General features: G+C 39.1%; 1 protein-coding gene across 1 annotated transcript in view; it reads right to left on the minus strand.

Moving 5' to 3' along the window:
- The window catches only part of ghrhrb (growth hormone releasing hormone receptor b), a 30,990-nt gene extending 20,218 nt beyond the window's left edge, over positions 1-10,772 (minus strand). Inside the window, exons 1-2 of the mRNA XM_063891977.1 lie at positions 10,522-10,772; positions 3,945-4,047 (exon numbers count right to left, since the gene is read on the minus strand). Of these exons, the coding sequence (XP_063748047.1) occupies positions 3,945-4,047; positions 10,522-10,617 (199 nt within the window). The 5' untranslated portion in view covers positions 10,618-10,772. The remainder of the gene's footprint in view (positions 1-3,944; positions 4,048-10,521) is intronic.
- Between the last annotated feature and the right edge of the window lie 4,616 nt (positions 10,773-15,388).

Here is a 15,388-nt window from a genome sequence, read left to right on the forward strand (position 1 = left end):
GGAATGTCTCGGGATGTTTGTGAATTCTTAGAAACAAAACACCACATAATTTCGGGTTAAAATGTGTTGTAACTGCGTTACTGAGAATTGTAACGGGTATCATATTACCCACATTTCAGAAGTAATGCTTTATATTACTGCGCTACTGCAAAAAGCAATACATTACTGTAACTCTGTTACTTTTGTAATGCGTTACACCCAACACTGATGGGAACACAGTATGGACTCTGGCATTGTTTGAAGACTGGTTGACGGAAAATGTGAGCTGGCTTAGACATTTACAGAAAACCTTGATCACAGCTGCTTTGATTATAACTTATGTACCTGTCGCTACAATTCTATGTGTACCCAGTTTGAACTGCTTTTGTTTCCAGGCAGAGGCTACGATCATTTTTGAATCAACAAAATATTTTTTTAGCAATTCTTTGCGTCAAGTCATTGGTTTATTCAATACATAGTCGTGTAATAATGTGCAGCGAGGTGGTCACTAAATAAAGAAGAACTCTGATAAGTGAACAGGATTGAAACTCTTTCGTAACCACAACAAAATGTGTAGTCTTTTGGAACATTGCTGTTATGAAGCCTAATAATTCCCCGATCAATCTTTCATGAGCTGTATCGCCCTTTGCCTCCTCTCTTCATTACACCCATCTGTTCATCCCTCATTTTGTCACATCTGATGGGTTATGACACTCATCCGGATGAATTGGTCTGAATGGATTTGCAGGGAGAATTGCTAAGAGTTACTAAACACACCTGTTTCACCTGATATTCAAACTAACAACTACTGATTCTCAAGCATGGGGGAAATATCAGCAACAAACTAGGCTATCAAAGTTAGAAGTGGTCATGTGGTGGTCATGCTTGTGAAACAAATATGTTTGAATTTCATTTCTTACATAACAGTGGAAGGCTTTGTTAGAATTAAACTAATAAATCCACAGCCAACACTTAAATTAAGTTTCACAAGCCTTGTGTTGCCTTTTGCCTCATAAAGAAACACCTCATCAGTTAAACTTGTCTATAATTTCATTTCATTTCATTGCGAGGGGAAAACTATAATGTTAATTTAACCGCAGGAGTTGCTTAGTCATGCTTTCAAATTGATAATTGATGTGCACCAACATGGATGGAACTGTGTAACAATTTCACCAGCACTAACACTGGTATGACTTCAATATATTTGCACATTCCTTGTTGTTAGAAGTTTGAATCGTTATGGTTTTTGCACTTATTGTAAGTTGCTTTGGATAAAAGAGCCAGCCAAATTAAATATAATGTAGTATAATGAATGGGACCAGATTTCTGGGGTGGGTAATGGCAAGGATGATTTTTTAAGTTGCTTTTATCATTTCTAATTGGAGAGTCAGTTGACCCACTGATGCAAAGCAAACAAGCACTTAAAAGGTCATACTTACCTGCAAAACCCAATTGAAAAAGGCACACAATGGCCACAAAAAGACACAAGATACTAAACTAACCCTTAAAAATGTTAATACCTGAAGTACATCTATTCTGCCAAAATCCCAAATTTATGAGGATTAGATTGAAAGAGGATTCCCTATCAACAGAGTAAGGACAATACAACCAGATTCCTTAACTGTTTGTTCTAAGAAGCTGAATGTCAGCTGATTAACAGACATCTTTTGCATTAAGTATTTTAAGGTTCAATGGCAGCACATGACAGAAGCGGAAATTGTAATTCCATAGTTGCCACTTCGTCCTTTGGTGAACTCTTGGGTTCTGTATGTTACTGCTTTAACACCTGAATTTCGCTGCCTGGATCAATAAAGGTCTTTCTTATCCTATCATGATTTGATTGACTGATTCAATGCCTATGAGTATTGTGGCGTGGTTTGGTCACTGGGGAGACCATAAAGGAGAAGTTGGGACTCTTTCTCCCTCCGGACCTTACCTCTTTGTAAAGGCTGACAAGACAAGTGAAGCGGTGCCAGTTTACTTCAGTCCAGGTTTGACACTCCTGGTGCACGCCACTTCAAATGCTAATTGTCACGTCTTTGCTTTGGACGATAACAGGAAAGTGTGACAAATGATGCAATTAATTCCGAACCACACCAGCTGTGTCATGCGCAGGCACTCCCAGGAGAAGAGATGACTGTCTCACCAAGTGTGTAGCTTTCATAACAACCTTTTCAAAGTGGAGAGACAGAGCGAGGCGGCGAGAGCCGAGCTTACCTGCCTGTAATGACCCGGTTGCATAACTGAAAACACTTCCAAACAATAAGAATTGATATTTCCAGGTGTAATGGACATGCTTTCAGGCAGCATGTCATATTGAAAATGAAGCGTGGTCCCTCTTGAAGGACAAGCTGTTTAGGTGGCTGCGCCAGTATTTTTTCTTTTTTCTGAGGCATTGAAGGGAGGATAAAGGATGAATCTCCCCTGATGCAGTTGGCTCATCTCCTACCTGAGCTGAAACCGGGCCAGGCCAGGTTGACCAAGCATTACCTTTTACCCAGACATCTCCTCACCTGATTACTTCCCTTGATTGATTTGGCTGCTCTGCCAGGTGAAGGATGGTAATTTGATACCAGGATGCAAAGTTGCTTGCTATGCTTTTGGATAAAGAGATGCAATCAGCAGACACAGGAAGCCTGATGTGTATGCAGCATTGAACTTCACATGCTGGTGTGTTAATGCACCTTGCTACAGCCAATTCCTCCTGCTTTGTCAGCCTTTAGTTTTGTGTTTCTATCATGTAGAAGTGGAGTTTTTACCAAAGAATAGTCTTTTTATATTTTGTGTCAGTATATTCTTTTTCAAAACAAGTTGGCACTTTTTTCAGATACTCTAAGTTGAGTGGATTTTTTATTGTGCTGAGGGAGATCAAAAAATGACAAAATTAAAGAAACACAAGATAGCAAGTGAGTGCATACATTTTTAGACACAGTGGGAAAATGTATACTTTTCCATATAAGCCAAGGGGGGGGAGTGTCTGTTTGATTTGCAATGAAACTGTTGTAATGAAAGACTATAATGTACGATGACACTATGAAACCAAACATCAGACCTTCACGTCCTATATTGGGCCAAGTGAGAACAGGGGGGGAGGCAAGTGGCAGCTAGCCTGCAAGCTCAACAACTGTATTTTTCCATGCTAACAAAACACAAAAAATGTCAGCTGCAAGGTAGCTCAATGCTACACGGGAACACTTTCTGTGATGGTGACTTTATAAAACAGTGCCAAAGACGCAAGAATAATTTATCTATCTACAGAGCTGTTTGGTTTGTATATTTATTAGATTGCATGAGTTTGATTCTCTGAGACATAATACTGTTAGGGTGGCGGTTATTATTCTTAAACGAGCAGCCTCCATAAAGTAATAATCAATTCCCTGAGTAGAATTGTGCAAGCTGACTGATGTTTTCTTCAACTCCTGACATATACTGTCAAAGCTTCAACGTATTTAATTCCCCTTAATTCCCTCTAAATAAGTGGAAGAGGAGGGGGATGGGAAAGTGACCTTCAGCCTATAATGAAGACCAAAATAGAGACTTCCAGCAGGGCGATGCTGAGTACATCTATTCACTTGGATAGCCACAAAAAAACTGAACCCCTAATCATTACTAAAAATTGTCGTCTTGAGTAATATCTTGACATATATTTTAAAGTAAAAGAGTACCAGAACCAAGTATTCAGCCCCAACCAATATCACAACATATTGTAACTAATTTAAATATTTACAAACATCTAATGTAATTTAACAAAATAGGGTAATGTCAGTCAGTCAGTCAAAATATCTACATCTAAAAATGTATTTAAACACAACAAAAGGACATGTACTAAGAGTAAAGGGATTTGCCCTAACACACACACTAGAGACGCTAAACCATGTGCGGACCTGAGATACAGGCATGAGTCACTATGGAAAGATGTGCATTAGCTTTTTCCTGCAACTTCATTAAAAAACACAGACCTGTACCGTTGGAGTGGTTGCTCTCTTCTTTTTTGAGAATGTGGTTACATTCTTCCTGAGCCTTCATGTGCTGAACCACCAGGGCGCAGTCTGGGTGGATGGCCTCTGTCTAAAAAGAAGAGAGAACAACATAGTGGATATACATTTGAAAACAGCGCCAACACAGTGATACTGATGCAATGTTTATTGGTTCATTTGTCTAGGCTACATTAGGATCCATTTCCACATATCGCCTTTTCTGTTTTCAATTGTTTTCCAATGTTTCCTTTGCCTAAGTCCACCTAGAGTAAAAGTGCTCTACCTGGCATATTTCTTTCTGAGCGCTCTGATGTTTGAGATTTTGGATATTGTCATAAAAACAATTTAAAAAAAAACACTGATAGGGCTGCTCTTTAAAAAAAAAAAATGAAATTCTGAGAGCAGTTTCTTCTCCACACCCTACGGTTGTTGTTTTCAGAGGGATTCTTTAAAGGGTCTTGCATTATATAATGAAAAATCTAATGCCTTGGACTGCATTATTGTAGCGTTATTCCAATCCCTCAAAAAGCAATTAAGCATTCACCCATTCAAACACATTCAGCCATACACCGTTGGCCATGCCATTGGAACCAATTTGGGGTCCGTATTTTTCCCAGGGACATATTGACTGGAATCAAACACTAACATTGCAATTGTTGATCAACCGCTCTACCTCCTGAGCCACAGCCCTACTCCAAAATCGATACCTGGAAAAAACTGCTCTTATGAAAGGATAGATTTTCATAATTTTTTTGTTATCCGTGCTTGCCCACATGAAGATATTTACATGCTGTAAGAGCATTTAATTTCTGCGATAACATTGTGACAGCATTACAAATTAAAAACCCTTTCAAATCAATAATATTTAAAGAGTAAGTAGCGCTTAATTATTGAGAGATGGATCTGTCCATCTTTCCGGTCATGTAGTTTAATATAAATCTTGTCTATCACATATCCTCGCTGCACCTCTCCCCCCACTTGAGAGCCCAGAGAGATGTTGGTGTTCCCCGCCAGTGATAAACCTCTGAACGGTAATCAGCCCCCCTGACAGCTCTAACGTGGGAGTTCAACAACTTTTTCTTTAAGTCCTGACATCTGCTGTCAAGGCTCCTCTGCCTTTTTCACGCCTTCTAAAGACCGTGAAGAGGAGGAGGACAGAGAGACTCGTACAGGTTTATAATAATCATACAAGATGTATAAATTCACATGTGCCAAGATTACGGCAGTCTGTCCACCCTGCAATTAAACGTATTTTGTGCAATGATGTAACACAATTGATCCTTTACGTAGTGAAGGACTAAAATCCCTATAATTGCTTCCAATATGTCTAATTGATTTCTATTATGAATCTTTTTGCTGTGAAATATGAGCGCCGTCACAGGTTGGACACCTGCAAGTTGGACAGATGGAGACACTGCAGGAGAGCGTGACATTCGACCTTTATCACTAACAGTGCTGCAGTGTCCAGGACTGAAATGAAAGGAGATGGGAGAGACGCTGTTATTGGACAGAAACACGTCCTAGCCTCTTGTAGGACATCTAACACTACAGTCTTGTCTTTGTTTGTTTTTGCTTTATTTTTCTTGTGTTGGGAGTTCTAACTGAGCACAATGAAAGATGAATGTCTTGGCCTTTTAGTCAATTTCTAAAATAAAAAGCCCCAAAATGTAGTCAAAATACTTTATCGCTTTCCCAACAAACCAACATCGGCTGGGTCGCATTGTCCTGCCATATACAGTATAGAAATTATTGTTAAATCCTCCCACACAGAGCCTATTTATTTAAAGCTAAAAGAGACCTAAAGTAAAGGAAGCTCAGTGCAAGTTCAAGCAGGAAGACTGGGTACATGTTTTAACCAATCACATTTCAACCCATTCTCCAGCAGGCTATCATCGTGCGTCAAAACTTTAAATCGTTCTCCTCTCTCCTGCAGTCAGCTGTGATTTCAGTTCTTTATGCTGCGGCCTGCCTCCACCCCATCCCCCTCCAGTCATCACCCTAGCGCCCAGCTAATCCAAAGACCACACCTCATCACACCTCCTCTTCATCCCATCTCCTCATTAAATCCAGATATTTTTTCCTATTATAGTCATGGCTGCACTTCCCCCTTAATATGTATACGAAATCAGGGTTGGGGTCTTATCGCCAAAGACTATTAACATTTCTATCATATGTAAATACGTTTAGTTTAGACAAAAACATTTTTTTTCACATAAACTAATAATTAAATGAGTCTGGAGATATTTGTAGATATTCAAACAATAATAATCTTATTAAAGTAAAATGCCTCTAGCAATGACTAACTAACTCAATGATTTAGCTAATTATGTTATGTAGGAAAAAATTGTTGCCTGGATTTTTATTTTTATGTCTTATCTTGTGTTGCAAAGAAGCGTAGGACGTTTCCATCGACCAATGAGGGTTTTGTGCTGAGTCCCAAGTGTGGATACTTCTATGGGTAAAAAGATATAATTTTCTTTCTGTAGCAGTATTTTGTTGTGTTTTTAATTGTCATGAACTGCCTTTTGTAGGTTGAGACTCTTTATTTACATGATTAATAACCCCATCTGTTCCTTACATGACAGACTATAATGCTTTGAGACTGTAAGAAGTAAATGAATCAAGGTGGAGGTTCCTCTTGTCAGATATACCAATTTTCCAACAGCTCTGACTTATCTCATTTTCTATTTTAACCCTATGAGAAGGCAAAATATGTGAATTTGGGTGGCCCATAAACCCAAACATCATTGTTAGCCTACATCAGGTATGAGTGTGTGTAGCAGAAAATCTGAATCTGACAGCACAGCCTCCCTACTGTATGACACAACACAGCGCAGTCATATCTGCCCTGCAGGTTTATGTAACAAACCTCCTTTACATGGTGACACGACATGCTGTCTTATAAAACAACCCAATGTGTCAGGTAACAGTTTAGTAATGTGCGTCTTGTGAAACGTGTGTGCTTGTGTGCTTGTGTGTGTGTGTGTGTGTGTGTGTGTGTGTGTGTGTGTGTGTGTGTGTGTGTGTGTGTGTGTGTGTGTGTGTGTGTGTGTGTGTGTGTGTGTGTTTAAGTGAAAAGCTGGAGTACAATTTGAGCCGGCACTTTAATTATTGTAACCCTCGATCCTAAATGGCAACAGTTTACGTGCCTGCAATGTCATTTAAATTCAATCACTGCCTTAACCGGGTCATTATCGTGGGGCGCAGACTGCCTTCAGTAACCTTTACCGAGCTGCCATCATTTACATTTGGAATTTCAAAGTGATACACAGGACAGGTAATTACCAGGGCTCTGATGTCATTAGAATGTGTGTGTGTGTGTGTGTGTGTGTGTGTGTGTGTGTGTGTGTGTGTGTGTGTGTGTGTGTGTGTGTGTGTGTGTGTGTGTGTGTGTGTATGTGTGTGTATTATTGGCTGTTTAATGTTTTCAATCTAAATCTTACTTCCAGGAAAAGTACTTCACACGTTTCCTGTTTACGCTGATGACTCACAGGTTTATTGCATTCCTCAGAACTCTCTCTTCTGATTTACATCCATTCTTAGAAACATTACATTTTATTTGGTTGATGCTTTAATCCAAACTAATTAACAATGAGTGCATTTAACCATGAAGATATAAACTCAAAATAGCAACAACCCTGTATGTACGTTTGCTTTAATGAGCCAAACCATTGTAATTGCTACTGTTTGGGCTACAATTAACCTAATAAATAAGCTAAACATTCTTAAGTGTTATACATAGATTTTAGTTATGGGCCAACTTGCAGGAATATTGGGAATAGTAAGAAGAGTTAGACATTTTAGGAAAATAATCTATTTAGCTTTTCTTGCTTTTCAATTATTTATTTTAATCATTCATTCATTAGCATCCACATATAGAATTGGCAGAGGATCTTGTATAGACATTCAGGTTTTCCAGATGATGAGTTCTTATGACTTCATTGATCCCATGAATTTAGCACCACCGTGATGTTGAAATGTGTGGTTAAGAGTAAAATATCTCTGACTATTGGATAGATCAACATGAAATGCAAGGCAGATGTTCCCCGTAGGATAAATTTCAAAAAACAAATTGTTTTCCTTTTCTGCCTAAAACTGGTCAACACTTCAGTTTGTTCAAAACTTTTATGATACAATTCCTGGAAAACTAAGTCCATGGTCCATGCCTTGTCACCAAACACACAGCCTGCCCCTGGAATGCGCGGCTAAAGGTTCTGGCTACATTCATGTAGTTCAAATTCCAGGTCCCCCACCATAAAAAAATAAACTTACTGTATATGCACCCTTTAGTAATTATAGGCCCTTAGACAAAACTGTTCAAGAGGACTGCGTGAAAAGGACAAAGCACAAGATTGCATGCTAACATTAGGAAATAGCTCAAGCACCCCCTTTCCTAAGTAGGCGTACGTCTTCAGAGAGCTGCCAACGTAACTGTAGCTTTCCTTCCTTGTTGACCTAAAGAAAACAGTTGTCCTTTGCCATAGGTTACATTTTTTGTAAGAAAAAAGGTTTCAACAAATAGTTTTCCTCTAATCCTGTTTGATTATGTCATTTGAAAGTGCACAAAGACAACCACCTTCATTAATAAAAAGAAACACTTTTTTAAATATAACAAAGGCAGCTTCATTCATTTTATTTCAAGACACAAAAACCGTTCCAGCCTTTGAGTCTAATCTCTCTATTACTGACACTATTCATCCCAAAACTCAATCACCTGCTTTCCATTTGATAGCCACGGTATATACAAGGCGGGGAGTTATTTTATAAATGATGAAGCATTGATATGTATTGAACTACCCAACAGTTTATGTAAAAGTAAAGTAACTCTATTGTAGCTTTAGTATTCCTGGTATGTTCTGCTAACAGTGACTGCCCATTAGAGTTATTGTAATGGTGAAAAAAAAACTTGGATTACGTTCTGAGTTACTTACAATGATGGCAAGTCAGGTACTTTTTTAGGCACGGTTTTAAAAGTCTCATGAAGCACTGTCAAAGTGAAGCCGGTTGGGCTACACACAGCATCATCGTGGTGGTGTTGGATAATGTTGCAGTGACGTCTGTAGTGGACTCTGTCGCCTTTGTTCCTCAAAATAGTGGAAGAGTCAATGTCAATGTATGTAAACATGTCAAAAAGTGCTGTCAGAAGGTAATACGGCCAAGTCCACCATTCATGGATGTATTTATGCAGCCATTTTGCCACTTGTTGCTCTAAATAACAGCACATACATTTAGACTTTACAAGCATAAAATCTCCACAGCAACAAGGAATGCGGAGTCTCTAAAGAATCTTTACCAAAGCTTTTTTCTTTTTTTTAACATTACATTGATTTTCACAGTGCTCTGTTTTCAATTATCTAAAATCCTGCCTGGGTGTTGACAAAAAGGAATGAAATAGCTCCATTGACAAAATAAATACCTGTACACATGAAGACAAGGCCTAAAACATGCTCACAGCATTTAAAAAAACCCATAAAATGTCAAAAAAAAAAAAAAAAGATCAGGAAACAGAAAGACAGACATTAAGAATGTTAACATGGATGTGTGAACACTAAATCACTCCAGCCATGTTAACTTCGGACACAATTACAGTGATCCAGCAGTTCAATAAGTGGCATTTAATGTCCATCCTGCTGTCACCAGAAGAACAATGATCTGTCAGAGAGGATCAAATGAGCACATTCAGAGTCTCTGGAGGAAGCAGCTAATAAAGGGACAACACAGGATAATTGGCTTTGGGTTCATGAGAGACACATCACTACACCAAATCCTCCATTGGGATTTTGACTCTGATGTACTCTCAGAGGAACACACAGCTAGGGAAGGAGAAATTCCTTTATTGTGGAATTAAATCCAAGTTCAAATATGGATAAAATGGACTATAAAGGCAATATTATTCGAATTGTATTATATACTATATAATATTATATATTAATGCTTTCTCTTTGCTGCTAATGTCTCTCTGGAGCTAAAAACAGCAGAATAAAGTGAGTGTCTTTATCACTGGTTCCTCCTATAGATAGATGAAAGTTTATCTGAGATGTTTGTTTAATTTATCAAATATAACTTTCCTTAGGACACCAAAATGAGGCAAACAAATAAAAAAATAAAACGTTATTCTTACTGCAGAATTAATGTTAAATGTACAACAAAATATAAATCTTAATGAGTGAACAAAATAATGATAAAAACATTTAATTTCCTTTCAATATGAAAATATAAAAAATGTAGGAAATACACACTAAGTGATATTAATACAAGACTAAATTAAATATAAAGTCAATTAACAAATAAACAACTTCTATATCAAAGTGGCCATTATAAGTTCAACAAACTAAGCAGTGAGTGGATTTATCCTATATCTCTACACCCTATCTGCTTACTGATTGATAAATTGGACAACATATGGAATTATGTTCGTCATCTAGACTGTTTTGTTCTGTGCATGTGCAGAGCTGAGCAAAAACGAACTATTATTTGAAAATGAACTCAGTAGTAGAACACTGTAAGTAAACATCGTCATGCCAATCCTGAAGATCCATAGCATGAGTGATGCGCGTGAACTCACCGTCTCCCACAGCGCCAGCTGCAGGAATATCACCATGTGAAGCAATGTGGCCATCCATTTCATCCACGAGCATCCACAGATACTAAGCAATACCATTCTGTAGGTTGGTTCACTTTGAAAGACTAGCGCAAAAAAGTACAAGTCTTAGAGAGTAAGAAACGATGTCCCTTTTTAGATGTCCAACAATCCATGAACTGAGCCTCTTGATTGGCCGTTTCCTCATGTGATTGTCTCTTCGGTGCAGGAGGAGGTCTGCATTACGCGCGGAGGAGAGCCGGGACTCGAATGAGAGCCAAACAAGGTGCGCTCCTCCCTGAAAGGCACAGACGGAGCGGAGCGCACAGCTGCGAACTGACACACGAAAGAGGACAGGATGAGGAGCCAATATCAGCACACACATTCTGCCGTAACCACATGCGTAAAACTTACCCTAAAAATAGGAACAGATAATTATGTCTGTACGGTTTAAATATTAATATACTTCTAATATGTTATGCATTGACCACACCAGGACCTCTGGGATGTAAATCTTCAGAAACAATAAACAGACCTTCAATTAAAATCATTTTTATTCAGAAACAGTTTAAAATCCCTAAACATAAGGAGATGTGTGAAATGGGATAGTCTGATAAGCCATCCAATCTTTAGAACAGGGGCCAGTACAATTCAAACGTATGTTTAAAACATAATATTAACATATCTAGCATTTGAGAGAATTGATATATTATGATAGAAATATTACGAGCCAAAACAAACAAAACATGCAATACGAATCAAATGCCCTAAAAATACAACCCTAACTACCAGATGGTCCAAAACATTTATTGCATCACTTTAAATATTGTTTTTATCTAATAGCTTGAAATACATTTGTTTCTACCAAAGTAACTGAAAAGGTCACTTTAGGGTAATATGGCAAGTCTATGTTTTAGGAATACATTATACAACTGGAACAGTGGCATTCATAAGCAACAACATCACTACCTTGTTAAATCCAGTTTATATGTAGCCTTTTTTGCCAGGTATTACTTGCTGTTAGGGTGATTCATGATAATACAATGGTTTTCTTTGGTGCAATGTAAATGCTGCTGTGACCATTCAATCCTTTTGCATGCTACATATGACACAAACATGCTGATGTTTGCATGTGTGTATGTGTGTGTGTGTTTGTGTGTGTCCTGTTGTACAGTTGTCATGCTTTTGTAATTGTGTAGATGTTTCAATACTCAGGACACTTTACATAAACAGTTAGAATAAGCACACACACTGCAGGTTGACAGTCCAGAGGTCGATAGCTGACAGACTGTGTCTTTGAGCACCAACAATGAATATCCTGCAGATAGGAGAGCGGGGGTGGCTCTAATACAGTGATTAGGCTGCACATAGTATTATTCAAAATTGGGGTTTAATTTATATTGCAGGCTGCAGTCTGGAGCCTGACCAAAGCTCCAAATAATGCACAGATGTGTGTGATTTGCATTTGTGCTGTGTATTTTCCGTGTTGCAGGAACAAAGCTTCAGTACCCAAATTAAACCCTTCTGAAAGCCACTAATTGTTGCTATAAAGACACATATCATTCTTGAAATATTGGATTATAACTGACATTTTAGGTTCACCTCCATATCAGTGGTTCAGAACGATCTGACTGAATTTGGGATTTATTTCTGAACTCAAAAATAATGGCTTAGTATTTCTCCACAGATGTCATAGACATGTGTTTCTACATCTAATATCAAAAATTGTCAGTCAGGGCAGGTCCTTCCTGTACCCAGATGACTGATATATGACATCAACACCTGTCTCATGCACTCTCCACTACTTTTCCGTCAACCTCTTGATATCCATCAGCCATTCTCCCCTTAGCCTTCTTGCTTCTTCCCTCCACTGCATCATGCATGATGGTATTAGCTAGCAAGCGCTCGTTCTTGTTATGTGTCCGAAACCACAGTGACTTTCGCCATCTAGTCATTTACGCAAAAGTTCAACTGGGCTTGACTGAGCTTTATTCGACAACATAGGCCAATTGTGCTTTTTTTTTCTGAGCACCACATACATTTCTTGGTAGGATGCATGTAAGCAATGCACACTACATTGCAAATTGTGGAATGAAATTATCTGATATGCTTTCCACAGACATCTTTGACCATTGACCTGGCCTCCTTCTGCTGCCCCTTTCTCTGTTTCTCCAAATATGTTCCTTCGTGGATTTGTGTTGGCTTTCAAAAAGCATTGCTATGTACAGTGCGTGTGTGTGTGTGTGTGTGTGTGTGTGTGTGTGTGTGTGTGTGTGTGTGTGTGTGTGTGTGTGTGTGTGTGTGTGTGTGTGTGTGTGGTCATTGCTGAACTCCTGCTGTTTGCAGCTGCAAATGTCCCCAAACAGCCCACAGAGACACTGTGAGGCTCTGGATGTCAAACGGAAATCAATGAAACAGATGTGTCACGTATCAAATCCTCAACGTGTTAGTGAAAAATGAAAGTCATTTTCTGACACTTTCATTCAGCATCATAGCTGTCGTATTCTTGTCTTTACTACATCACTGTCATTCAAGAAAATACATTAATTACTTTACTATGATACATCACAGATTTATACCGGAATTAACACCAGTGCAACAATGCTATAATCCCATCCCATTCTGCATGAGCAAGCTTCAAGTGAAAGAACTGCAGTCTTCTCTTGTACTCATGTAATACAGCCTGTTGCTCCGACAGGACGAAAGGCCACTAATGTCAGTGTGTAACCAGCTGTGGCTGGACGATGAGTCATTACTGAAGAACAGCTTTCTGAAAAGTAAGATCCTGACAAATAATTGTACTTATGTTTTGGGCCACATCTTAACAAGACCTCTTATCACCCGTTCTCCTGATTTATAACTGGTCAACACATCCAGTCTTGTTTGTCTTTGTGACACATTCCTACATTCTCCTTCCTACCTCATTCTTACTCACAATCCCTTTTCGTATATTGTCTTCTACCCTCATTCCTTCTTATTTAATATGGTGCATACTTATTTCCAAGTGTCATTCTAGGTACCGTCTAGGGCATGGCTGCCCAAATTGGGGCCCGCGGGCCAAACTTGGCCCGCGACCGATTATATTTGGCCCGTGCCTTCCCGCACTGTCCCACCATAAACGATCAGAAGCTCTCGTTGAAAATTATTTATTGGCGCACTACCAAATATTGCCATAGAATGGCGCTGTTGAGCTCCAGTCAGCTCCTAGCTATCCGATAACGCCCAAGACCAGCGAGTGAGAGGATTCAAGGATGGAGAGTAGTAGGCTGTGGCACACAGACAAACGAAAATTTAAAAAAACTTGGGAACAGGACTATTTTTTTACCGAGGTAGATTCCAATGCAGTGTGTCTGGTATGTAAGCAGAGGGTCGCTGTTTCAAAGGAATACAACATTCGCCGTCACTATCTAACTAAGCATGCGGCTGAGTTCGCAAAGTACACTGGAGAACATCGCAAGGTCAAGTTAGCAGACTTGCTAACAAAGCTAACCACCCAGCAGTGAACTCTACTTCAGCCGTCGACTGCACAAGAAAATGCCACTCGGGCTATGTGGATGCAGTCAGTGAGGAGCTTCAAATGGAACTTTTGGAACTTCAGTCTGATTCAGACCTCCATAGCAGGTTCAGAGAGCTTTCCTTACAAGATTTTTACAGGTCTATTCCCGCACACAGATATGGCAAGATCCGCAAACATGCCCAGGTTATGTTATCCCTCTTTGGAAGTACTTATGTCTGTGAGCAGGCTTTCAGCCTTATGAATCTTAACAAGTCCAAACTGAGGAATGCTTTATCTGACTCTCACCTACATGACATTCTCACTTTGTCAGTTAGTCAGCTTGAACCTGATATTGAGAGGCTTTTAAAAACCAAGAACAGGCTTCATGTTTCCCACTGATTGGACTACTACAGGCAGAATATGTAGGCCTGCCCTAGGCCCCCATTGTGTCACCTGGGAGTATGGTAGGCCCAAGGACTGGTAATGTTCCACACCTGTCCACAAATATTTCATAGTGCTTCAGTTATTTTTTTAATTTAAAGAATCCAGATCGATGTTATGAAATGTTATTGACCTAAATGTGAAGCACAATAAACAGTGCAATTCATTTTCAAAATGACTTTGTGATATAGTGTTTATTTTGCACACGTATGCTTAACTTACACACGTAATGTACTGCACTCATATATTTACCGCACACTTAATGTACTGCAAAATTATTATTTTGGCCCTCGGCCCTCCCCTCACGTTCAATTTTGGCCCTCCATCGGGAAGTATTTGGGCACCCCTAGACTCTAGGGGCTTGTATGCAGTGTCCCTCTGCATGAACTTTGGTAAGTCCTCCAGACCAGCCTACTAGATGGCATCCTTCCTTCTCCTTCACCCCTTCCCTCACTTTTATCGGTCCTCAATATCTACTTCCTGAATTTAAATCTTTAACTGAAATGATTTTGTGTCATGCTCTTCTCTTGTCGATGAGACATGCTTCACTGTGTTGACAAGCATACAGAAATACAGAATGGTTGTCAAAAAAAAAGGTCATCCCTGACACATCCTCAAGAGCTTCGACCGTTGTAACGTGTCAACAGATTGCATTTCTGTTGTCATTAATGCTGTCAAACATTATGTTAAGCATTTGTTTCCTCAAAACATTTTGTATTAAACTTTCTGCCTGGTTTTGAAATGGTCCCTTTATAAACGTACACCTGTAAACACAAATTACAGACAACCTTCAATATGTGCAATCGACCATGGAGATACAAACTAATATAATGTAACCACAAGTTGATAGTGTCTGTATGACAATATAAAATGTCTATCTTGATTGCTCAGTTTATGAATACATTTTTGCACGAA

This window comes from Eleginops maclovinus, chromosome 9 (genome assembly GCF_036324505.1).
Source record: "Eleginops maclovinus isolate JMC-PN-2008 ecotype Puerto Natales chromosome 9, JC_Emac_rtc_rv5, whole genome shotgun sequence".
Lineage (NCBI taxonomy): Eukaryota > Metazoa > Chordata > Actinopteri > Perciformes > Eleginopidae > Eleginops > Eleginops maclovinus.